General features: G+C 42.6%; 1 protein-coding gene across 3 annotated transcripts in view; it reads right to left on the bottom strand.

Moving 5' to 3' along the window:
* Nucleotides 1-24,834, bottom strand: part of CDH13 (cadherin 13) — a 440,900-nt gene that overhangs the window by 57,328 nt on the left and 358,738 nt on the right. For all 3 annotated transcript variants that reach the window (XM_063410982.1, XM_063410981.1, XM_063410983.1), the window contains one exon: nt 21,877-22,017. In XM_063410982.1, coding sequence (XP_063267052.1) covers nt 21,877-22,017 — 141 coding nt within the window. The remainder of the gene's footprint in view (nt 1-21,876; nt 22,018-24,834) is intronic.

The following is a 24,834-nucleotide window of genomic DNA, read 5'->3' as shown; positions in this document are numbered from 1 at the left end:
AATTCCTGCCAGTCCCAGTTAGAGGTGGGATTCCTTTGCTCCAAGGACCTTTAAGCAACAAATTCCTCCTACTGCTTCCCTGAAAGTCACATTTTTGGGGCCTGGACACGGAATGTGTTCAGAAAACAGATCCTCTTTCACTGCTGCAGTTGTTACCTGTGCCCTGAGCAGCACGAGAGGTGAATTTACTCCTCTCTGAATATTAAACTGGTAGAAAAAAGGAGAATTTTATGACAATACATATTTTTTTCTTAAAATTAGCATTAACATATGGAGGCACCAGTTAATTTGCTGGAAATTTTGGGAGATTGGGGGAAGTGAAGGAGAAATTTCTCTAAGGGCTTAATCTGCTCCCAGGTATGAATAAATGCAATGTGGCCTCAGTAACAATGGGCTGGGCAGTGACAAGACCTTCAGCAGATGAAACCTATTGATGATTTTTAAATTATTATCATAATTACCTCCAGGAAGTAGACAAGGTATGAAAACTGTGTTTTAGTGCTATACAAAAGCATTAAATTAATAGGAGTTAAAAAACACCAAAACAGCAACACAAAAAGAAAGGAATGTTTCATTCTAAATAGGTGAAAGAACAAAAAATTTCTAGCTAAAAATCTAGAGGCATCTTGTTCATCTATTTTGATATTTCAAAACAGAAGCATCTCCTCTCCAGTTTAGGACTCCTGGTCTTTGCAAAGAGGCAGAAGTTGCAATGAAAATGAGAATTTCTCCGTGTCAGAATCTCTGGCCTGGTTGAGAACAGGCAGCATTCGCAGCCAGGTGAGAAATTCTGCCTGTCCTGCCCCGGGAGGAAAGAACTGAGAAAGAACTGCCTGAGAACAACTCCATTTTTCTGATTCCAGAGGAGGGAGTCACTCCCTGTGCCAGTGTTCAGCTGATTGAGGCCAGGCTGCAGCAGCAGATGTTCTACAATGGGTAAAGCTCTTGGTTGTTCTACAGTGGGTAAAATTCTTGGTTGTTCTACAAGGGTAGTAAAGTTCTTGGTTGTTCTACAGTGGGTAAAATTCTTGGTTGTTCTACAAGGGTAGTAAAGTTCTTGGTTGTTCTACAGGGGTAAAATTCTTGGTGGGCTCTTTGGTGGGCAGTGCTCAGCAGCCCCAAGCATTCAAAGCAACTCCCATCTCCAGAATATTCCAGCTACAAATTTCAGCAATTCCCCAAACTTCTGGCATTTTGGGTTGTGCCAGCTGATGGGGATGAGATGCCCTAGATTTACAAGCCCCTCCAGCTGAGAGCTGTCTGAAGTTATCCCAGTTTGAAAACTCTATTTTGGAAGGAGATAAGAACTCTGCAAGGTTTCACACTGTTCCACTGGAAGCAGGAGGTACAGATGGAAGTTTACAGGCAGCATAATCTGCAGTGATACAGAATCTGTCTGAATTTTAAAAATGAAATCTCAAGCCAGCATTTTGTTTTCTGTGAAAAGCTGAGTGGGGGAAGGAGGATTTGGGCTGAACACTCCATATTTCAGTCCATCTGAACACAATGAGTCTTCCAAGTCTGCTGACAGAGTGATGAATGAAGTCTACTGCACATAGTGTCTTCTACTGGATATACAAGATTTTATTTTTCTCATCCAGTCTACATCCAGTTGGCTCAACATTCATTGAGCGAAACATTACTGCTCTATCAAAAAGCCATGATACAAGAATAATCATTTAGAGATCAGAGACACAAGTGAACTTTCATGATTAATGATCTCTTTCCTTTTCTGTTTTCCTCTCAGAGCAGAAAAATCTTTATTATACCCTGAACATCCAGGTGAGCAGCGAGTTCTCATTACCCACGATGGGAACAACAAAGACCTGGGGCTTCTAACCCTGTTAGCACAGAAAAATTCTGTTTCCAAGTTCAAGAGTAAAGAATATTAGGAATAAATGCAGCGTATTTGACTAATGAGCATGGGTGATGTGAGCCTGCCCACCCAGCCCTGCGAGGGGAGCACCCAAAGGCAGGGTCAGGGGAGTTCACTGGCAGCTGGGGTGAACCTGCCTTGGAAACCCTGAGCTGTAAGCAGATATTGCAGCAGCAGATGTATGGTTTGGCAGTGCACAGCTGTGAAAAGGTCAGGAAAAATCTCAGCCATGCTAAATGGATTTATTGCTTTCTGCTTTAAGGCTGCTGATGGTCGTCCTCTCCCAGCACCCAGCTCCCTTTGCCAGTGCTCATTTCATCTTTCCTTGAAAGAAAAATATTTGTGATAAAGGAAAATGAAACATTCCTCTAGTAGGGGCCTGTTGTGTGATTATTTCTTGTCTGGAATGTCACAGAGGGAACATTCAGGGCCCTTTCATTTTCTCACCGGTAATTTATGTTTTCCTACCCAAAAATTCTCCATACAAACAACCACCACTGCAGCCTCAGCTGGATACATTTTGTGCAAATGGTTATGCATCCATTTGCTCCTTTTTATTAATAAGGAAGATAAAAATGAGCTAAGGGGTTTTTTTCTGTTCTGATACTGAATCCTGCCTGAGCTGTTTTGAGGCCGGGAATGACTGACAGGGCTCCTCATACATGGTCATCTCTTTCTCACCATTTTTCATTCTTAATTACTTTTAAACTTTAAAGAGGGAAGATTAGATTGGATATTAGGGAGAAATTCTTCCCTGTGAGGGTGGGCAGGCCCTGGCACAGGGTGACCAGAGCAGCTGTGGCTTCCCCTGGATCCCTGACAGTGTCCCAAGGCCAGCTTGGACAGGGCTTGGAGCAGCCTGGGACAGTGGAAGGTGTCCCTGCCATGGCAGGGAGTGAAACAAGATGAGTTTTGAGTTCCCTTCAAGCCAAACCATTCTCTGATTTGATGATTTTAAGATTCCATGAACAGCAAGGGAGCTGTGCCAGGGCCACATGGTGGTTGTGGTTCCTGTGAGGGCCATCCCTGGAAGGGGCTCCTGGAGGGAGCAGCATCACCCTGAGCACAGAAGTGCCCCACGATGGGGCTGGGGGACAGCAGGCAGCACAGGGCACTGCTCACCAGAGCTGGCACTTGCTGGGATCCCAGATTCTGTGCAATCCCCTCATCCTGACCCCAGCTGACACTCTGGAATCCCTCAGCAGCAGCTTAGGTCCTCTCATTCCAAGCTCACTGAATGTCTCATGCAAATAAAGGCAATTCCCAGGAAATACAGGTGGCACCAATGATATAAATAAGAATTTGGTGTCACCTTCAGTTTGTATCAAAGAGCTTTTCTGCAGGGTTGGATGTTTATTAAATCAGGATATGAAGAGCACGAGTTCATTAAGAGGCTGTGCTGTTCTTCTCTTTTAAAACCAGTTCTCCCTCTCCTGAAGAACCCTCCATGTAATGTCACACATCTGCATCACCATTGCCTCACCGAGCTCTTCCCAAGGACAGCAGCACAGGAGGGATTAATTGGATCCTGACACACATTCCTGGATACAGATTTTCCACCTGAGCTTGCCAGTTCTAGGGGAAATCGTTTTAAGGGACAATAAATACCACTTTATTTCTGTACACAGCAGTGTGATTTACTGTAAGCAGCCACTCTTCCTCCCCTTGGAAGGCAGAAAAATGCTGTGCTTGCAGGTACCTCAGGAACATCTCCTATTTCTTGCCTCTGAGTAAGCTCGTAATTAGAGTGGAAACACAAGGAACAATTTCAATGGAGCTGTAAAACTCCAACAGGAGGAAAAAAAAATCTATTTGAGGTTAGAACAAAATCTTTTTTTAATCTGGCTAATGCTGCTTTTGTGCTGATGCTGATCATTATATTTATGACTAACAGTGGGACATTCCAAAGCATTGACACCTGACTCCACTTACTAGAAAAGCAATCACTCGCAGATATTCAGCTTGGTGATTAATATGTAGATACCTAATTTTTAGTGGATTAAAGCATGTTGTATCAATTTGGTGGTCTTTAGGATTTATAATCAAACCCTGACGACATCTGATTAATGCTAGCCCAGGCTCCCTGAACCTTGCAACACTCTTGCTCCTCTGGAGCTGGGATCACAGCAGGCTGATTACCCCTGATTATCCTGAGTAACTGGGGTCAGAGGTTCGCTGGCACCACAGAACACATTTAATTCAATCAATTCAGTGAGTGAAGCAGTAAGGAAAAAAAAAAAAGATATTCCAATTGCTGTAATATAGCATTAGAAAAATTGCCCAGGATTTCTGTGCTCCAACTGATGAGCATTTTTGCTTAATTTCTGATTTAGTATTCTGCTGAGGTTTGCAACTTCAATTACTTGTGATATTTTCACTCGAAGTCAGGGGCACTGAGCTTGGAGGGAGGAAGGAAAAGCAGAGGGAGAGAAGTTGCTTGGATAATAACCTTTGTGACAGCCACACACACTGGCACAGCTCAGCTGTGCCTCTCCTGGCTCCCCTCTCTCCTGGGAGCTCACAAACTCCTCCTGGTTCTCACTTCGTGCCCCTTTTGCCACTGCCAGATTTTTTGGTCTCGCTTTCACTCCTGGAGGATTTTTGCTGTTGTTTATCTGAGAACCACTCTGTTTTTCTTGTAAGCAGAGGGACTCTGATCACGGGTGGCAGAGCACAGTGGTGATTTCAGACAGCCCAGAGCCCTGGTGGGTGCTCAGAGGAGTTGGGAGCTCATTAAAGACACCACAGGAGCACCGAGGGCTGTGGATGGAACACAGAAAACTCCTCTTAATGTTCCTTCAAAACCCAAGGAACTCCACATTTTAGTGTCCAGCAGCTCAGTCTGACTCCTGCTAGTGAGGTTTGTGTCCTGCATAAGGATCCTGAGCCTTATTTCTTACTGTATATACACAAATATTCCTCATTGTGCGTCCTGGGGCTGCTGCCACAGCCAGGCTCCACTCCTGCCTGGGGATTGTCAGTCCTGGGGATTGTCACAGCTCCAGGCACTGGTGAGGTGAGACCCCGCTCAGGAGGGGCAGCAGAGGATCCAACAAACATGAGGGATGTCAGGGATGGTGAGTTTGGAATTAAGGTGGAGCTTCAGGTCAGGGAAGAGGCAGCAACCCACAAAAACACAGACACGTGGCTCTCAAAGACACAGACACGACCCCAGATGATGCCAAGGACAGGATGGGGAACGATCAGCGTGAGCACCCAGCTCGTCCTGGCAAAGGGCTCCAGGGGCTACAGCTCCCCACAGCACCCTGACCACAACCACAGGGGTGAGACCTGCCTGATGGCCCAGAGCAGCAAGGAAATGGTGACAGAAACAGCAGGAAAAGGGGCAGAAGCTGAGAAAGGTGCACACAACACTTTTACAGCTGTCCTAACATCACTACTGAATTTTTGTCTAAGTTGAAGAATATTTGTTTGTTTACTTCAGCAATTCAATCACAATTAATAATGATTCTTGGATTAGTGTGAACTTGGATTAGTTTTCAATTTTATTAACATTAAATTCCTGGCTTTATATATAAGGTGAGCTTCCCAAACAAGATTTTGAATGTGAAAACACAACATCAGGGTTAGCCATTACCTGCAATGCTTCCTCAGAAATTAAAGTCACTTTCCTGAGTGGAATTCTTTAATAAAGGAAATGAAGTCTTAGACCTCTGTTTTCTCTGCAAGCAGGAGAAAGTTGCAATTTAATTTTCTGCTTGCCCACAGAGAAGATCCATTTTCTGTACGTTCCTTTGGGCTTCTTTGGAATGAAAAATGCTACATGGTTATAAAACACTCTCTTGATGAAGCTCACTCTCAGCTATCCCTGGAAATGATGGATTTCCTCCTGAAGCCCTGGGCACGTTTGCCCACAGGACAAACCCTGGCACAGCTGTCAGCTTTCCTTACCTTGAGGGAAGCCCAGAATAGGAGGTGGGGACAGAATTTTGGTGGATTAGAGAAGATCACAGTGTCCTAAATGAGACATAAAGCTGGGAACCTATGGACAGTGCCTACAGACCCCTACACAGAGCCTGCAGGCTCTTCTTTGTGTGTGAAATATCCACAGCCTCTTCTACTGCAAAATCCAAAAGAAATAAAAAGACAACACCCAAATGACTTAATCAATTCTCCACATCAAACACGAAACCACAGGTAGAGGAGAAAACAAACAGCAGCAAAATCCCATCGCATCAAAGCCCTCGAAATCTGTAAACTCTGCTCCTCCTGTGCTGGGGATGAAAGGAGAAGAAACCACAGACAGCAGATGTTGGGTTTGTCACTCACTCTGTGCTGGAAGAGGAATTGTGGGCAGTAAAGGAGATTTGATGTCGTGCAAACAGCAAAACTCTGTTGGGAAGTGCAAGGAGTTGTGTTGCATTGCATCCCCACACCCCAGGAAATGTTTCCATTTGGGAAAAGGGTTTCACTTTCCCCTCAGCACTTTTGAGGGAGAAGCACCAGAACCTTGTGGGTTTATCTCATTGTAATTGGCTCAGTGCCAGCACAAAGGCACCTGTTGGATCTTTCAAATGACTCTCAAACCTTTAACTCTTTCTATAGCACTTCTTGCCAAAAAACCCTCCCTGATCGTTGTAAACTTCAGAACTCAGAGTTGCTCTTTGCTTTTCCATGTCTCAGCAGGTGCATGGCCTCTCCCTGCACTGTGCACGGCTTTTGTGCTCGTTTTGCATAGTTTGTTATTTTCTCTTCAATTAAAACCTCTTTCCTTTTTCAAAACACACACACCAAATGCACTTCTGCACACACACAGCCATCAGCCACATCACTAATTGTTATTAAGCCATCTCTGGGAAACTGCTGGTCAACCCTCAGAGCTTGAAACACCTTCCTGGGGCTCTGTGGTAAAAGGATTTTCTGGGTGCCACCTGCACGGGGACGAGGCCAGGACTGGAGGCAAGAGGAATCCTCACCAGACATGAGGCAAAACCTGTCACCTGCAGGGGAGCTGAAGGACTGGAGAGGATTGCTGGGACGCCACAGAGACTCTAACCTCAAAGCTCTTAAAGGAAAAAAATAAGTAAAATATTGGAGATTATATAAATAGGAGGGAGGATGTAATTATATAAACTTGAGAATATCTTGAGAGCTCTTCCCTGAGAATTTCATGAGAAACCCAAATCCAAGAATCTGTACAGAACAAAACACATATGCCTGATTTTCTAACATTATCAAGGTTCATGATGCTCATGAACACTCAGGAAGTTCGCTGGATTGCCATAATTTTTTTTTTTTCTATGCCAAAACTGAGTGACAAGAAAGAATTTCCTGACTGAGATTCCATCCCCTCATCCAAGACTCTTCATTATGCTGGATTTGGGTCTGACAGCTGGAGATGCAGGGTGGAACTGCAAAATAACACTTGCCCTCCTTACTGCAGATAAAAATTGTGCCTGTGGCTCTCCTAGCTGGTTGTGTCCTTTTTTTGGCAACCAAATGGAAGGAAAGGGGAGAGGAAAATAACTCTGATCTCAGCCTGGGGAAGGATCCAAAGGGGACCGGAGTGGCAGTGCTAGATATCGAAATTTCATTGTTTTGAGGCTACAATGTGGCCACTGTAGCAAAGTTCCTGCTCCACTTGGAACTCCTCCATTTTTATTAGTGAATTAAAACTCTTCCCTTGCAGGAACAAACTGCTCCTGCCAAGCGGACAAGATTTCTGAAGAAAATCGTGCTTTTAACAAATCTCAGCCATTACTTCATCATTTTCCCGAATTGTCTGGTAAAAAGGAATTTAAAGGCCTGCATTTAAAGTCTGCAGCAGCTATGAAATGAAGAAAGCAGATTGATTTGCATTCTGTTCCACTCCTCTCTTTGCCAAAGTGATCTTTATAAAAAAACCCCTAAAAATTAAAAAGACTTAAACCCTGCAATCTAAGCCTGAGAATTCAGTTTTCAACATCAAACCGCTGATTTTTTTTTTATTTGCTTACAATATAAACCCTTAGAAATAGGATTTACAGCAGAAACGCTGCCAGAACCCCTAGAACATGTCATCCACTCATTCCTCACATAGAATTAAAGCAAAATGCCCCCCTTGCCTTGCCCACAAACCCTGCCAGCAAATAAGGATTGCGACAGGCTGAGAGCACTGTCTGGGGTTTTTATGCTCATTTTTTTCCATGGCAACATCTCTGTTTCACATCCATGGTTTAGTTCCCTCCAATCTCCGCATTGTCTTGTTTGGTTTGTCCCTTCCAGGGAGCACCTGCCACGTCTCCCCTCTGCTGCAAGGCACAGAAAGCACACCTGGAGTGTCTGGGGCCAGCTGACACTTGTTCCTCAGCATAAATTTCACTCCAATCACACCCAACCTTCTCACCTCTCCCATTTCCCAGCCATTATTTGTCCCTGCCTTGGTTTTCTCCAGCTGAGAAATCGCATCTCCTCAACTGGCACTGTAAATGCCAGCCCAAAGATCAAGCACAGCTGCTCTGTGCCACCTTCTCCTGTCAGGGACAATGTCCTTGGAGGCCACCTGCACACACAGCGAGGGACTTTTCCACTCAGATCCTGGCTTTTGAGAAGAGCCTTGAAGAGATGGGATTGAAATTGTGTCGAGGGTATTAGTCTAAAGTGAATGAAGTGGAGAGCATACCTCTCGTTTATATCCCCAGAGTGATAAATGTGAGAGTGGAATACTTTTTATTTTTTTTTTTTCTAAGGCAAAGAAAATGGGAAACCAACACGGATTTCAGGCACATGAGAAATAGCTTATGAATTTAGATGATAGCTCAGCAGAAATAAATTGTACATCTGTTCATTCATTTTAATAAAGCAGGGAAATGACACGCTGCTGGAGCCTTTGGAGAGTGCTGGTATTTTTAAATGATGATCCTGTAATAGCAGCATTAACATTTGTAATGCTGCCCATACTTTAGGAGTTTAAGAAAAATACATTTATGGGATAAGTGAGCTTCAACCTATAGTCTGGACTCCAGGCATTAAAAAGTGAATGAGGTGCTTCCTGAATACTCCCAAATTAGTTCAGGAAAGGCTCTACAATGGCCTTCCCGTGCAACACAGATAATCCTCTCAGTGTGTGTTGATAAAGCACACTTATTATTTCTGAATGAATAATTCAGATGTGCAACATGTAGCTGGATTTCTGCTGACTAGAGCCCCAGCCTGCATCTACAGCAGGCAGCTGAAGGGGAGTGTTTTCCTTGAAAGGAGTCCATTAAAAAACCAGCGAGGAGATTTTCCTGGCTGCATGGATGGATGGAAACCTGTCCCACCTTCTGCTGAATTCAGGCGGGAACAGAACCTTTCCCCTGCATCTGCCAAAACACAGAAGTTACAAATGGAAAAAGCTCCATTGCTCCTGTCCTGCCATTATTTACAAACCAACGTGCAAATTGAAGAAAGAAAGCAGTGAGGCTGCAGGGGATGGTGCATTTTAAAAGCTGTGTTTTGATTTTCCAAACCGATCTCCATGGGAAATAATAAATTAGGAGTTCAATAACTGCCGTGTTCCCTTTAGAAGCACAATTATTAAGATCATTAAAATTTCCTTTTAATTGATTGCATTAAAGCAATTGCTGCTGGAGTAAGGAGCCTCTAAAACTGATTAGTGCTCACATATTGCTCTCTGATCAGCTGGGATAACCCTCACTCAGGGAAAGGGAAACAGGCAAGTCTGACATCGTTGAGAAGTGCTGGAGCTCACCTAAAATTAGATCTCAAACCCTAATGAGGCCTTTTCCTAATGCTCCAGCTCTGCTCCCCACAGACACCAAAGGGGCACAGGATCAAGGACTGGATCTTCCAAGGCAGAGATTTCCCAGAGGAGTTGCTGGGAGCCAGCACTGCTCAGTGCTGACATCCCTGATTTATCCAGCAGCACTTGAGAGCGGCCCTGTGCTCCCTGCTGCTCCCTCCAGCTCCAGCAGGCAGCAAAAACAACCTCAACAGGCAGCCCAGGTAAACAGGACTCTCTGTAATTTGATTTCCTCGTCAATACGGGAGGACTGGAGAAAAGGAACACCCCTGGGACACAGAGGCCCCCTGGGTGAACACTTCCCAGCCACAGAACCCTCACAGATTTATTGATGGGCGCTGCATTTTAATCATTTGTTTGGAGGAAGGAAAACAGCTCCCAGGGCCTGTCAGGCAGCCCTAGCACTGATAAACCCATTTGTGCCAGGAGTACCAGGCAGGGCCTGTGTCACAGGAAAAGGACATTAAAGAGTTCAACATCTGCAGGCAAAGTTGAATTTATTTACTTATGGCTTCAATTATTATTTAAGATGGAAAACTTGAAAAGGTCAGAACTGCTAAATCAGAAAGCCTGCCTTTCATTTGTCTCCAAACACACGCGAGTTCCTTAGCTTCGTTCAGCACTGAATCAATTAATCAGAAGCAATGCTCTTTGTTTTCAAATGCCAGTTGTGTTATTTCTAAATATGGAAATATGTTATTTCCAAATGGACTTGTTGATCTTAGAGCTCTTTTCCAACCTAAATGGTTCTGTGGCTCTGTGAAACAGACAAGTAAATCCAGGTTTCATTTCTGTTTTAACCCATGTTAGAAAATGCAGCTTTAGGAAAATGAAACATCAGGTCTTCAGTTTGGGTAGGCAGACACCTGCTGGCCCGTGTTTCTATTTTTATATATATATACATAGAAATCCAGATTTACTTCCCAGTCTAAAACTGCACTCCCATCTCCCTTTGGATGGGAGCCACAGCTTGGATGCACGTAGTTAAGAATATCAATACTACAGATAAATTTCCTTCCCTGATATTATTTCAGACAAGTGTTAGTTTAGATTTAAGCTTAATTAGCAGGATTGATTTTCCTTATGCTTCTTTCAAAAGTTCCTCACATAACTCCTTTGATTTTTTCCAACTTTATTATTTTTTGTTTAGCTAAAAGATTGCTTCCAACCCTTTAAACTTCTTGAGGACAGCAGCGCTCTCCTGACCATCAGTTTTTCAAATGAAATAAAATCATTGATCTAAGAACCTCTGACAGTAAAGGTGTGGGCACTGCCAGCCTCGGTGGCTGGAGATGGCAACACAAGTGAGCTGGGGAGGAGGAGATAAAGCCTAAAAGGAACAAATGAGGGATGTGTGGAAGCCAACAGGTGGATTTATAGAAGGCAGGCAAAGGGTGAACACAGACTCCTGTGAGCCCTGAGCAAACAGTCACAGTGAGGCACTGAAACGAAAAGGTGGCTCCCAAGGGAAGCAGGTGAAGAGGAGTTCACTGGGGACAGTACCGAGGGATGGGGAAAGGAAGGACTTCCAGAAATGAGAAAATGGGGAAAAAATCCTGGGGACAGAACGATGATCATGAGAGGGTAAAGGTCAGAAACAGATTTTGGTGATATAGTAAAGAAATTGTTTTCCATGTAGAAAGACAGGGGGAAGTGATGAAAATAAGAGTGGAGAGAAAGGGGAGTCACTCAGGGAGGGTCTCAGGAATTCCGAGGCAGCAGCTGGGACCAGGAGCAGAGGGTTTAAGGAGTGTGAGGTGATCAGGCTCAGAGAGACAAAGGACACAGTCCAGGAGTTTGGAGAGGAAGGAAAATTTCCAGCTAATTATTAAAATTCAGAGAAAGCTCCAAACAGACTCCTGACTAAAGAAAAGGCTTGGAAGGGGGATAATTTTTGTTTTCCCAAAACCCAAGAGTTTGGAGTTTGCTCTTTGGTTAGTTGGAATGAGGATGGTTGTTTTGTCTTAAAAAAAGACAATGCAACAGGCGGAAGGAACTGAAGGATAAATTTCAGCTCTGGGTAAATTAAATATCAAGGAGAGGACACAAATGATTAGCACAGGGGAGTGAAAAGAAAAAAAAAACAGGAGTTAGAATGCAAACTCCAAAGTTTGGCTCTAGAGCAAAAGTGTTGGAGGGAAATATTGAGTGAGGGGATTTTTGCTAATCAGGTCAAAGTCCAGAATGGGGAAGGGAAGATAACATCAACACATGCAGAGCTGGGCTCACATTTTTTTTGTGACATATGGGCTGAGAACACAGGGGAACACATTTGTAAAAACAAATAAATATTAAGTGACTGTTAGACAGACGGCTGGAGAAAGGGCTACCCTTTAAGCAAAGAAGCATCTGGAACTCTAAGGCAAACAAGTCCTGGAAAAAAGCCAAAGTAGGAACTACAAGGATATGAATAAATTCCACTTCTGAACCATTTTTCTCAAAAGAGACTATAACTACAAGGAGTCCTGTATGAACCTCCTAATCTGTTTTTTCTTACATGTAACAACACAATTTTCGTTCCATTCAGTTCAAGACACAAGCAGGCCTATATAACTTTATATTTTTCCAAAATTAATATCTTTCACAGGCACTTTCTAAAAATTTTACTTGAATAAACCTACAGCTCCTTTCAGCCTGGTGAGTTTTATCCATTGTTTATTTTAATGCTTCAGAGTAGAAGGAAAAAAGATATTTTGTCTAAGTAATCCTGACATTTTGATTCGTGTGCACAGATGGTTAGCAAATTTTGGAGTAGCCAAATCAGTTTTAGTGCTGCTGAGAAAAATCTTAAAATCTCACTTGTCAGTGAAGGAATTGATAAACTGATCACAAAACTCATCCCACTCTAGAGCAATGACCCAAGCAGTCACATAAACTATTATTTTTGAATGAATAGACTTCAGCTTTACAAATTCCCTCTGCTCATATAAACTTCAGCGATGATACCAGCTCACACATATTGTGTAATTGGTATTAAATAGGGTTTTGTCTGCTGCAAATTGAATATGTTAAGATCTATAGCGTGTTATCATGTTTAATCCTGCTTTTAAAACAGAACTCCCACAGATGCTGCAGGCACATTAACAGTGCGGGTTTCTGAACACGTGGGATTACTGTGATGCTTTCCAACACATCCAACAATTCCTCTGTTTGTTACTCCTCAAATCTGTGCCAGACAAAGAGATTTAGAAATCCTGGTATTTCTGTTAGAATTCCGCATTCCACAGGTGAGGAGCTGAAATAATTTATGCATGGAGGGAAAGGTGCTTCAAGACCAACTGGGTGATACATGGTCATCTCCTCCTCACCATTTTTCATTCTTAATTACTTTTAAACTTTAAAGAGGGAAGATTGGATTGGATATTAGGGAGAGATTGTTCCCTGTGAGGCTGGGGGACCCTGGCACAGCTGTGGCTGCCCCTGGATCCCTGGAATTGTCCAAGGCCAGGTTGGACAGGGGTTGGAGCACCCTGGGACAGTGGGAGGTGTCCCTGCCCATGGCACATGGAATGAGATGGTTCTAAGGTCCCTCACAACTCAAATCATTCTGGGATTCTGTGAACAGGATAATGATATTTAAGAGTCACTCTGCATTGAATACCACGTGTAGAAATCACTGTTTCCACACTGAGGTTTTTGTCAGCTGGATGTCACACAGGCAAACGAGGTCTCCCAACAGAAACACCCAAAGTTAATTTCAGAGAAGAGATTGATGCATCATTTTGCATCTTGATCTGAAAGCAAGTGTGTGCAGTCTCTTGGAAGTCTCCCAGTGCTGAAGCTAGAATTCCTTGGACAGCTAATGAAGTACAATATGCTATGAACACTCTTGGAAAAATGAAATGAGTGAAATCAAAGGAAATTTCCATGGACTGCTTCACCAGTATATTTAGAGGAAAAACAAAATTGTCAGGGAAAATACTCAGATTTTTAAATGTCCATTACAATTGAAATCTGTAGAAAACAGTCCTCATTTGATTTGAAGGCAACTGCAAAATTCCAGCTGGCGGGGTTTGTTTTTGTTTAATTGGAAAATCACAGAGCCACTCCTGGCAATGATTGCTAATAATTATGTTTATACAGCTTCCCTGAATAAGTGGTCCAAGACTAGGTCTGGAGACATTACATTATCTTTGTTTAGCCTGTGCTTCCCTCAAGAGCCTTTGTCTGAGCCTTCCTTCCTTTTTAATTTCCACTCTCCAGCTCCTCACCCCAGTGTGTTTGTGCTAGAGCTGCTCCAAACCCTCACTGCTACTGTTTGCTTTGTAATCCCAACCATAATATCTGTCGTAAAGTTCACACTCCACAGACCACATTGAGGAGAGATATTAACCTTCCTTTCTTGGAGAAGAGAACAATAAATTGTGGGTTTATGGCTCTGCTGCTGCTCGCAGTGTTTGGGTGTTTGCTGTCTGCAGGAGCAGATGGGGGAAGCCTTTGGAGGGTTCAATGGAAACAGGAATGGGTTTGTGGGGAGAATTTGCTGCAGTGGGAATTGGTGCTGTTACCACTGAGCTGCTGCTGACCTGCCAAGCACAGCCAAAGGCTGGCCAAAGGCAGGGGCTCACACTGGATTTGCCTCTGGGTGGCTCGGATCAGCTGATGGCAACAAGTCAGGGCAACTGGACAGAGGGCAGGAAAGGAACAGCGGCAAAAAGGGGGAAAAAGGGAAAAGGACTGGCAAAAATGCAAGTTTGCTGTGTGAGCCTACTTGGAGAACAAGAGTGCTGGGAAGAAAATCAGATCTGAAGGAGCAGCGCTGTCACCATGAGATTTCCTCGTTTACTGAGCGTTTGTATTAAGTAGAAGTTTTTCACCTTCTCACTCTCTTTTCAGGAAAACAGCAGTTATGTTTTGTAAACATTATCATTGTTTCACATTCTTATCCTTGGAGAGGAATGACTGTGTGACAGTCCCTTTGACCAATGTGGTTGAGAGGTGGGAATGCCACTCTCCAATCCATGAGCACCTGGCTAAAGGTGTATAATAGGAAGTAATAAACAAAGGGGGGATTCTCCCCTGCTGCTTTCTGCTCTCCCAAATTCCTGGCTCCGTGTGTCTTTTCGAGCGAGGCTCACAGCGACACAGCTCAGTGCTGTTGTGCTCCTCCCCAAATTCCCACTGTTTAATGATCATTTCTAATGATTATTTCTACCCACAGACCCTTCCCTGTGCTGAACAGAGGTTCCTCAGCTGCTCCCAGGTTACAAAAGCGGGCACTCCATTGTTTTACGTACACTGAAATGTGTTTATCTGGAGATTAAATAGACAATATCGTGTATTTCCTGACCTTGGTGGAGAGAAACAAAGCCATGAGCTCACCCCTCTTGGGCAGGGATGGATGCAGGAGTGTGCTGCCCACTGCCAGGGAGCGCATCCAGCCCCAATTATGTGATAAGTGCAGGGACTCCGTGTTAAACATATTTTGCAAAAGTTCCTGAACAAAGTGCTTACACTGGTTGTGCAGATAGCTTGCTGAAAGCCACATGAATACAGATTATTATGCACACAGTGTGAATCTGGATGAGCGCAGGAACCACTGGTCTTCCAAACAATATTATTGCATTGTTTTGATTTTCCCCGGAGTTCTCTGTTTCAGTCTATGCACAGAATAATCGCATTTATTTTCCTTTCTCTGAAATTATTCTGCTGGTGAAATGCTACAGCAGAGTGTTTGTTGTTAAGGTCACTGGTAATTCAATCCTGAGTGGTGCTGAGCATTTCTCATCACATGAGGATCCTCAAGCCAGATAATTCTGATAAAAACTGACACACAATAATCAAGAAGAAGTGAGGAAAAAACCAAAAAAATGATAATTTCATTATCCAGATAGCCAGACTGTTTAAATAAGTCTTCCAGATGTCCTTAGTTTGGTAGCACCACAACACAACTCAGAAATATTAATAAACCTTCTTCTTGATCATGGGCATTTTTCCAGGTTATTTCAAAGTGTTTAGAAGAGAGACAGACATTTGGAATCCTAATTGCACTGAGAGTCAAAGCAATCTATGCTCCTAAATCCAGTTTTTTGAACTCCAGTGAGCATTAGATGTCTTTACAGCTACTTTATTAAGTCCAATAATATTTTTCAAATTACTTTTGACATCTAAAATTATTTAAGGAAAAAAAAAATTAGAGGGGGCATCTACTTGCCTGTTATTTAGATTTCCAGGTTCTTAAATTGCTTATGTGATTTTGAAATCTGTTCTGTAAGCCATGACAGCCCAGAAAACTCTGGATGCCTTGAACTGAACCATGGGTGAGACCAATGACCAACCATGAAGGAATGGTGCAGTCATTAAAAAATTCAATTTAATTTTTGCAGTGACAACGCAATGCTGACAGTCTTCATTTAGAAAATAAAACATTTGCTGCTATTTAGATGTTTGTTTTCTTTCTTAAATTCTGCCTCTCACATAAGAAAAATATTCCAGGTAATATCTTTCATTTGCTCTCAAATTAAAGTCAAGGAGACTTTTGGGCACTTGGGGGTATGTCAAGTGTGTTAGGGAACTGCTGCAAGAGGTTGGAGTAGAAATAAAGCTGAGTGAAAAGGTCAGTGTAAATATTTATCTGGTGTAGAGGTCTCTGAAGGTTAAGATATGCTCCAGGAGCCTTTCTAGCTGTGTTTACAGCTCTAGAAATAACAAGGGTGGCCAAAGAGCTCCTCTCTGGTGATCCCCAGCCATCCTGAAGCTGCTCTTGGTGCCAAAGTTTACTGACAGCTGGAGAGGCTTTGCCCTGCTCGATGGAGTTTCTGCAGGAATTCTGATTTCTCTGCATGTGAGTTGTCTCACAGCCCAAAAACGGGAGCCAAATGGAAATTCCAATATGCGTGCTGTTCATGTGATTTTGCTGTGATGGTTTTATCCATCCCACAAAACCATTTCTCCTGACAAATCAGCGCTGGGGGAGTTTGATCCAATTTGCACAGGCTGCCGGAATTTTAGATTTAGATTTAGAATTTGGTTCCCATCTCTTTTAGGCCATAATGAAACTCTGATTCTCATCTCTCAGCCTGGCAGTGACTTTGTCATCTGCTCAGACCTGCTGATGCTGCTCAAGCACCTCAGCCCTTCCAGCTGCAGCAGGAGAGAGCAGTTGGTGATGTGGGAGGAATCCAAACTGGTTTTATCTCGCTGAGCAACCCTGGCAGCTCCTGCTGGTTTTGTCTCTGTCCAGCCTGGTTTGCACCGTGATTTCCATCCCAACAGGGAACAGGAGAGGGCTGCAGCCCTGGCCTGGCTCCCCAGCTGGGTGTGAGCCAGAGGGCACCACCTCTTTGGCTCTGTTTTCCACACTGGTGTGGTTCTCACTGGAAATCTCTCTCGGTCACATGAAAAGGTCTGTGGGAAGGGGGTGGAAAGGGAATCATCCACCATTAACATGATTGTGTCTAAAGGTGAGGTCCAGCTCACTGGGAGTCCAGCACAGGAAGGAACAAAATCAATTGGGAGTCCCAAAGGGCAAAATTTTCCCTGAAAGACAAGGTAAGAAGGGCTCAGTGCACAGAAAAAGGAGAGGTGAGATTGGTTGGCTTTAAACAATGCAAAATCAATGGGCAGATCTGGCCTGTGTTACCAAGGTCTGTCTACCACATAAAATAAAAGAGTCATGTCCCAGAGAGACATTTTTGTAAATGAAGCATGGAAAAATGATCCAGAAGCATGGGAATTCCAGGCACAGAAAATCCTCAAAACCTCGTGCACGCAGCCCCAAACACAGAAATGAATACCTGAGACCTTGGAAAGGCTTCCAGATTAGAGACCATAAGCAAGAATGTGAGTTTGTAGTTTAAGCAGAAATATGTTAAGCTAGGTAAGGTTTAGAGTTTAAAGTTTGAGATGTAGAAGCTGTTAAAAAGGTAATAAGAAGTTTTGAGGTGTAATTCTGTAGGATTGTGTGTCATTAGATTATTGGTCAAGAGAGTCTGCGCTGTGGCAGAGATATTTAAGACAAATTAATTAGGGATTGGTGTGAAAGTAGAAACAGTCTTTGTGGCAGTAGTTTATTGGCTAATTAACCTTTAAAAGACCTTGTAACCTGTGGTCTTGTGACCACTGACCACCATAGACCACTGATGGCCACTGACCACTGAGGACCACTGAGGACCACTGAGGACCACTGACCACGAACTCCTGGCCTACACAATGAAGATGTTCTCCCTCCTAGAGCCTGAGACAATAAATTGTGCTTTAAACATCTCTCAGGGGTCCTGTCTCTCTTAAAATCCCAGCACAGGAGGAACTTTAAAATTGCTTTTGGTTCCATATTTGCTCCTTAACACGGTTTAGCCACCACCAAGGATCAATTCAGGGCCTCCCAAAAGCCTGGAGCCTGTTTCTCATCAGTGTGAGCTGCAGAGGGAATCTCTCCAGACGGTGCTGTGCGAGCCTGGTGTCCCATGAGCCCAGCAGAAGGAGGTGCAGATTGTCCTCCAGGGCTGGGGAACACGGCTGGGCCAAGAGACAGCGCTGGGAGCCACCATAAATCACAGTGACAGGCAACCTAGCCACTCACAGGCCTCGACAGGGGCTGATGAATCATTTATTAAAGCTCCCATTAGTCATTCATCTCTCTTTTATAAACCATTTATCAGCTGGTATTCAAAATGTGGGCAAATCATATTTTTCACTTAAGACTCCCAGCACTGGCGTATCTCAGATCTCGCTGTGGTGGTGTTTTGTCAAATTACACAAATTTTATTCTGTTCACAGGAGGCAAGATCTTTATTTTACAGGACAATTCTTTTCAAAGAACATATATATTAAAAAAAAATTATACCAGGAGAAATATTTTCCCCTAATCTTGTTCTCCCTGGTGTGACAGAATCATTTCTGTGTTACATTTCTTTGTCCCAGAAATGGATGGAATTGAAGACGAGGCTGGAAGTGGCAGAAAGAGGGATTTTGTGAGGAATGGTTGTTCCCTGGCCAAATGAAGTCTCTGTTTGTTCCGTGTGACAAATCCCACTTTCCCAGGTTTGGCTGGGGATGGGCTGCAGTCCCAAATCTGTGGCAGAGGAGAAATGTGGGAACTGCAGAAAAATCATCCCCTTCAGCCACACCACTGCATTCCTCTCTCAAGTGCCTGACAGGATTTACCAGGGAAAGACAATATATCTGATATTAAGGGAAATGACACATTAAAGAGCGGCAATGGAAGCTTTAAAAATTCAGGGCAGAAGATAAAGGCAAACAGAGCCAGAGGAATCTCATTTTTGAGCACGCACTCTGAAGGCAGGAATGGAATAAGTAGGATTCATTGGACTATTCTTCTGGAGAAGGAAGAAAAGACAGAAAGGGGTCAAGTCCATATCTTTCCTGTGCTAAAATTCATTTTTGTTCTTCCCCTCGGTCTTAGGCAGTATCTGGGCAGAGCCAGGCCTCCAGGAGCAGACACAAGAGGAGAATTTGCCAGCTCGTGTCTTCCAGCAGATGCCACATTGTTAATTTTTCATCACCCCACAGCCACAGCGACATTAATTCTGGACTAAAATCCCTTTTTTTTTGCAGGATGCAAGCCAAGTATCAGATTTTCCAGAACAATCTCCGCCTGCTCCTTGCTTTGTTCATTCCCTATTTTCACATAAGCAATGCCTGAACAAAATATGAACCTAAGGCCTTTCCCTGTTGGAAAGGAAACTCCAAAATCCTTTGTGACACAAAATAATAATTCACAAAATTAATTTTAAAAATTTTTCCCATTATAGAAATAAGGTTGTAAATTTGACAAAGAGGCCACTAACTTTACCAGTATCTCCATTTTCAGTCTCTGTAATTTAAATCTGGCACAATATCCCAGCCCCTGTGACCTTTTAAAAGGTAGACCTTGCTACCTCACCTGGGATTTTTGGAGGAACTCTTAAAATATTGCTCTATTTGGCATTAAAAATGAAATTATTAAAACCCCTGGAGGGAACAGGGTGCTGTTTGCACACCTGAGTGGATTTTGACACTGCTCAGAGCCCATTATTGGCAGGAAGTGCAGATGTGAGATGGAACAAGACAGATATTTTGGAATTGTGTGGAGTGATGGAGCAGTAAGCAAATAATGAACTGGGCTGGATCCCACGAAGCAATGTCTCATTTATTGAGCCATCAAAGCACCTGACACACACTCCAAGCCCAGGGAGGGGCTTTTCACAAGATCACGTAGGGATAGGACAAGTGGGAATGGCCTTTAGCTGAAGAAATGTGGATTTAAATTGGATATTTGAAAGAAGTTCCTCCCTGTGAGGGTGGTGAGGAACAGAGAAGCCATGGATGACCCATCCCTGGAAGTGTCCAAGGCCAGGTAATGAAATAAATAAAAGAAGCTTCACTCTGGAATCAAAGCTTCAGATTTACTGAATCTGAGCTCTCTCCTTCAGAAGCTACCTTGAGAAATATTGTTTTTTTCTTTCAGCTCTAATTCGAATCAATAGCATTGCAGCCTGTGGCATGCAGCTGGTATTAAAATGCAATAACTAAGCACTTTTCGGCAGAAAATCAAATAAAGTGGCATTAAATCAACCGATAGACACCTCCCTCCTCTCACACCACTTATTGGAACAGAATCTGCTCCTAAAGGGGGCTGGCACCAGGTATTAAAGGCTGATTTTTTTCCTGCCTTCTTCATGGAATATGAATATCACTTGGCAAGGCAGAGGGAAGATTTCTGAGGTCATCAGCAACTCTAAATAGTGAAAGGGTCAAGCCCACGTCAAACCATTAAAAAGAAAAAGAAATGCTGCTATGGAAGAGAAAAAACATGCAAAGAAAAAAAATATATATATAATTCTAGAAAGACTTCTTCAAAAAAACACAATCTAGAACTATTTCTTTCAGAAAAGAATTCTCCAACTTTGGAAATTCAAGTAGGTAAATCTCTGACTGACATGAATTACCATCAATATTGATTAATCCAATAAATTCTTATTTCTAAATGCACCAAGCTGTCCTCGTACATTGTTATTTTCCAGAGGGTGAAATAAATACAGCATGTCAAAGATATTTTAGGTATTGGTTGTCAGGAAACAGCTTTCAGAGCATTAAAAGCCTGATCTAAAAGGTAATTCTGAGGGAATTAATAGTTTGAATCACAGTCATTTAATTGTCACCTATGTACTTGAAAGGTTTGGATCAGGCTCTCAGTGATAATTTTTAGTGACTGAAATGCTACTGCCAAAGTATTTTAATGTATTTACAGTATTTTACTGATGTAGTTATAGATACTCCCTGGCAAAATTGTCATTGTTTCTACTTTCTTATTTTTTATTTTTTTAAAAACCCTTCTCTATCATGTTTGAACCTGGTATGCATTTACTTTGCGTTTATAAAAGAAATAATTATTCAAGTAAAATAACAGCAATTAGTTTCAATAAATACTTCAATAAACCCTTGCCAAATTGCTGATTTTAGGCCAGGAAAGAATTTTTTTAAGGTAAAAATATAGCTCAGGTTAAATAAAAACCTTCTACAGAAACAGGTTTTCCTTTTCTTCTTCCACAATTATCTTAAAATCAGGATCCCTGTGAGTTAGTTCTCATATTTTGGGGATTTTTCCTTAAAGATTTGCAGAGCCCCAGGAAACTTTTATAGCAAAATCCAAGCTGGCTGTTATTAGGTAAAACTTTTAAAATTCTCATTCTCTCCAGACACCAAAATATCAGAGTCACAGAAAATACAGGGGATGGAAGAGGACAGTATGAGCAGGGCAGGGAATCCCCTGGCCTCAGTTTTGGGGTTTAGCTGAACCTTCCAGCACCCTTCAGCTGAATTCAATTTACAGGGAAAAAAAAAAAAACCACCTTTCCTTGCAAATCCCACCTGTAAGTTAAATCTGAAGCTTTTAGGACTGGAGTTTTAATTGCAGAACCCCAAACTCTGGCTGGCTCACAGGGGAAGTGCTGTGGACAGGAGTAAAATGTTTTCACCTTGACCATCCAAAACCTCAAGCTGGTTTTGCTGTTTCCCCCCACAGGAGCAAAAAGAGAAAGTTACCACCAGCAAATTAATTTTGCAGGTTTGCACCCTGCTAACCAACCTCTAAATATATATTTTTTTACCTTGTGGTTGCACTGTGGTTTGGAACTGATGCACGCACGTTTATCAACGTGAAAAAAAGAAAAGAGCAGCTCCAGGAAAGTCTGCCACAGCGAGCTGAAAACATTCTGTGCGTGTCTTCTTTCCTTAAAGAACGTCTCTATATTTAGAAATGAGCTGATTACGATTTTTTGCCCCGTTTTGTGGGGAGCAGACGGGCAGCCCTTACCTCCTTCTTGGTGAATTCTGGCGCGTGGTCGTTTTTGTCGTCGATGAGGATGGTGGCCGTGGCTGTGCCCGTCAGCCCCACGTCCATCCCACCCATGTCCTTGGCCTCTATAACCAGCTCATACTTTGGGCTTTCCATCGTCTGAAAATAAAACAACACAACAGGAAACATTAAAGAAAAAAAAATCACCAAGACAACACGCTATTTTTAATTAACATTAAAATAATAAATTTTAAAAACTCCAAACTTTATTTGGCCTAATAAAACATAGCAGAGAAACAGATCTGTTCTGACAGTTTTACTGAAACACAAGCACAGCTTTCTGTAAAATCAGCTGCTATCCTGGAAACCTCATTTGCAATCCAGCATGAAGGTGAATATTGGTAAACAGTACATAATTTATCCTGTTATTTAGGAAGATTAGGAAAGAGGTAAGAAATTAAAATATACTTGCTCTTTAAGAGTAAGCTCTACCTTCAGTGCACCAATATTTAGCAGCTTGCCTCATCAGTGTTATGATGGGAACATAATTAAATACTAATGTCACAATCTACATATAAATTCACTTTATTAAATCCCATTCATTCTGGGTATTAGCATTTAGACTGGTAATCTAAGTTTGCTCCACTGCAAGAAACAAAAAAGCAGTTTCCAAAACGGGCAGAGACTTCCAGTTATTGCCCAAAGCAAATGTGTAGAGTGATATTAATGGATTTTATAGCAAAATCCAACCTGGCTGTTATTAGGTAAAACTTTTAAAACTCTCTCATTCTCTCCAGACACCAAAAAAAATCAGACTCACAGCAAATATAGGGGATGGAAGAGAACAGTGTGAGCAGGGCAAGGAATTCCCTGGCCTCGGTGTTGGGGTTTAGCTGAACTTTCCAGCACCCTTCAGCCCAATTCAATTTACAGGGGAAAAAATTAACATAAATATTGCTGATATCTGATTGCCACATCAGGGGTACTGATCTGGCTGCCCACCCACTGCAGAACCAGCCAGCACAGGCCCATGGCACAATCCAGCTCCATTTCCTCTCACAAAACACAGTCTTAATCTGGAAAATAACCCTTTGTGGTCAGCTCTGGAATGGGAACGAGCCAGCCTCTGGAATTCTGTCCCATCAGAAAAAAAAAAAAAGATGAGAGACTCCAAATATTTCAGAAGGCACAGAGCATAGAATAAACTTTATTGTCCAATTCTTACTACTTTTTATAAGGTGTACCAATACAGACTTAATGTGATTCACTAACAGGAATGACACCTCTCTAATCCCATTTGTCAAACTAGAGAAACAGCTAATTTATATTTTATATATATATATAATTTTTTTTCTTTTTTTTTTTTTTTTTTTTTTTTTTTTTTTTTGAGAACTAGAAAGACAAAACACCACCTGGAGAAAGATTGTTTTGAGAAAGGATAATTATTTGCCAATATTGTTTTGAGAAGAAGCTTTCTTGAGAAATTTTCCCTTGGGAAAAATTTAGCAGCAGCTAGCAGGCTAAAATCTCTCAGACCCAGAAATATCAGGCCCACATCCCACCATCTCTTTTTTTTGGAGAACAGGTGAGGAGGAGATCCCAGCTCCTCAGTACATGGATTTTGGAGCATTGTTAGGCCAACAGAGAAGCAACAACCTCAGCTGCTCATCAAATCAGCTATTATGAAACAATATATTTGCATGTGAAGTCAACAAGTCAAGCCAGAAGATAAATTTTGTTCTAAAAACATATGGACTGCTAGGAAATCAGATGCCAGTGCCACACAGGGGATGCTAAGAAATGTATTTCCTGAAGCCTTACAACGTTATTCCATGAAATTCATCTCAGAAGGCGGCAAACCAAGAACAGGAATTTGATTTATAACATCATAAAAATATATATGAAGTATTATTGACATGTCTGCAACACAAACTCATGCCATGGAGGGGAACTAAATTTACAGTTTTCATATATTTGTTTTCTAAAGTGCATTAAAGCCTGAATGAGGCTTCTCTCCCCTCCCCTAGCTGCAACTTTTTCATTATTTTGATTAGAAAGTCGTTATTATTGTATGGAAAACTTGCAAAGCCATTTATCACTTCATGTTTATAAGCCTCTTTGCTCAGAAAGCAGCCCATTTTTACTCACAAATTGGCCTTTTTTCCTTTGAAAACTGTCCCATTTTCTATTGAAAGCAAGCCCATTTATGCTGGAAATTGTATCTACTGCAGCAGCAATGTCTGTGACAGGAGCCCAATGTTTAAGCTCGCGCAAAATGTGAAAAACATTGAATTTTGAGTAGTATTTCATATAATTATGAATACTTCACACTTCCCTGCTATGCAGCACTTCCTACACCTCGTTCTGACACCAAATATTTGCTTTGTTAGAGGAAGCAGCTGCTCGCAGACGCAAACCCTGAGCAGAGGCTGTTCCCATCAGAGGCTCTCTTTGCACTCCTTGTAAAGAACCTTTCAGAATTCTCCTGCTTCCAGCCCAGCTGAGTCAGGCAGCAGCAGGGATTGTTTGGAGCACTGTGATTTACCAAAAAACAGATTTCTGCAGATAGGGCAGGGATGCTGTTCTCCCAGCAGCCCCGTTCCACAGGGAAGGTCTGGAAGATCTCCTGGCACCTGTTCAGCATTTCCTTCTCAGACCTTTGACCCCAGGGTGGTCTCTGCCTCCTTTTCCTCACACCTGGTGAGGAGTAAGTGCTGCTGGAAGGTGGCAGTGGAGGAGAACATCCTTCCATCCCCATCCCCGTGCCTGCCCAGCTGCAAGTGAGCAACAAACGCAGCGCTCAAAATTTTGGATGTGGTCCCAAAATTTGTATCTTTTTGGGACCCCACAGAGACTCACACACGCCCCACCAAGCCACTAAACCCAGGCCTGCTCCTAAGTGAGCCAAGCACAGCCTTGCAGAAGCAATCCAATCAATAGCACTTGGATAGTGAGATATTAGCAACAGAAATAAGC

This window comes from Prinia subflava, chromosome 13 (assembly GCF_021018805.1).
Source record: "Prinia subflava isolate CZ2003 ecotype Zambia chromosome 13, Cam_Psub_1.2, whole genome shotgun sequence".
Taxonomy (NCBI): Eukaryota; Metazoa; Chordata; class Aves; order Passeriformes; family Cisticolidae; genus Prinia; species Prinia subflava.
Note: the sequence above shows the minus strand (reverse complement) of the source record. Positions and strands in the feature narration are given on the sequence as shown.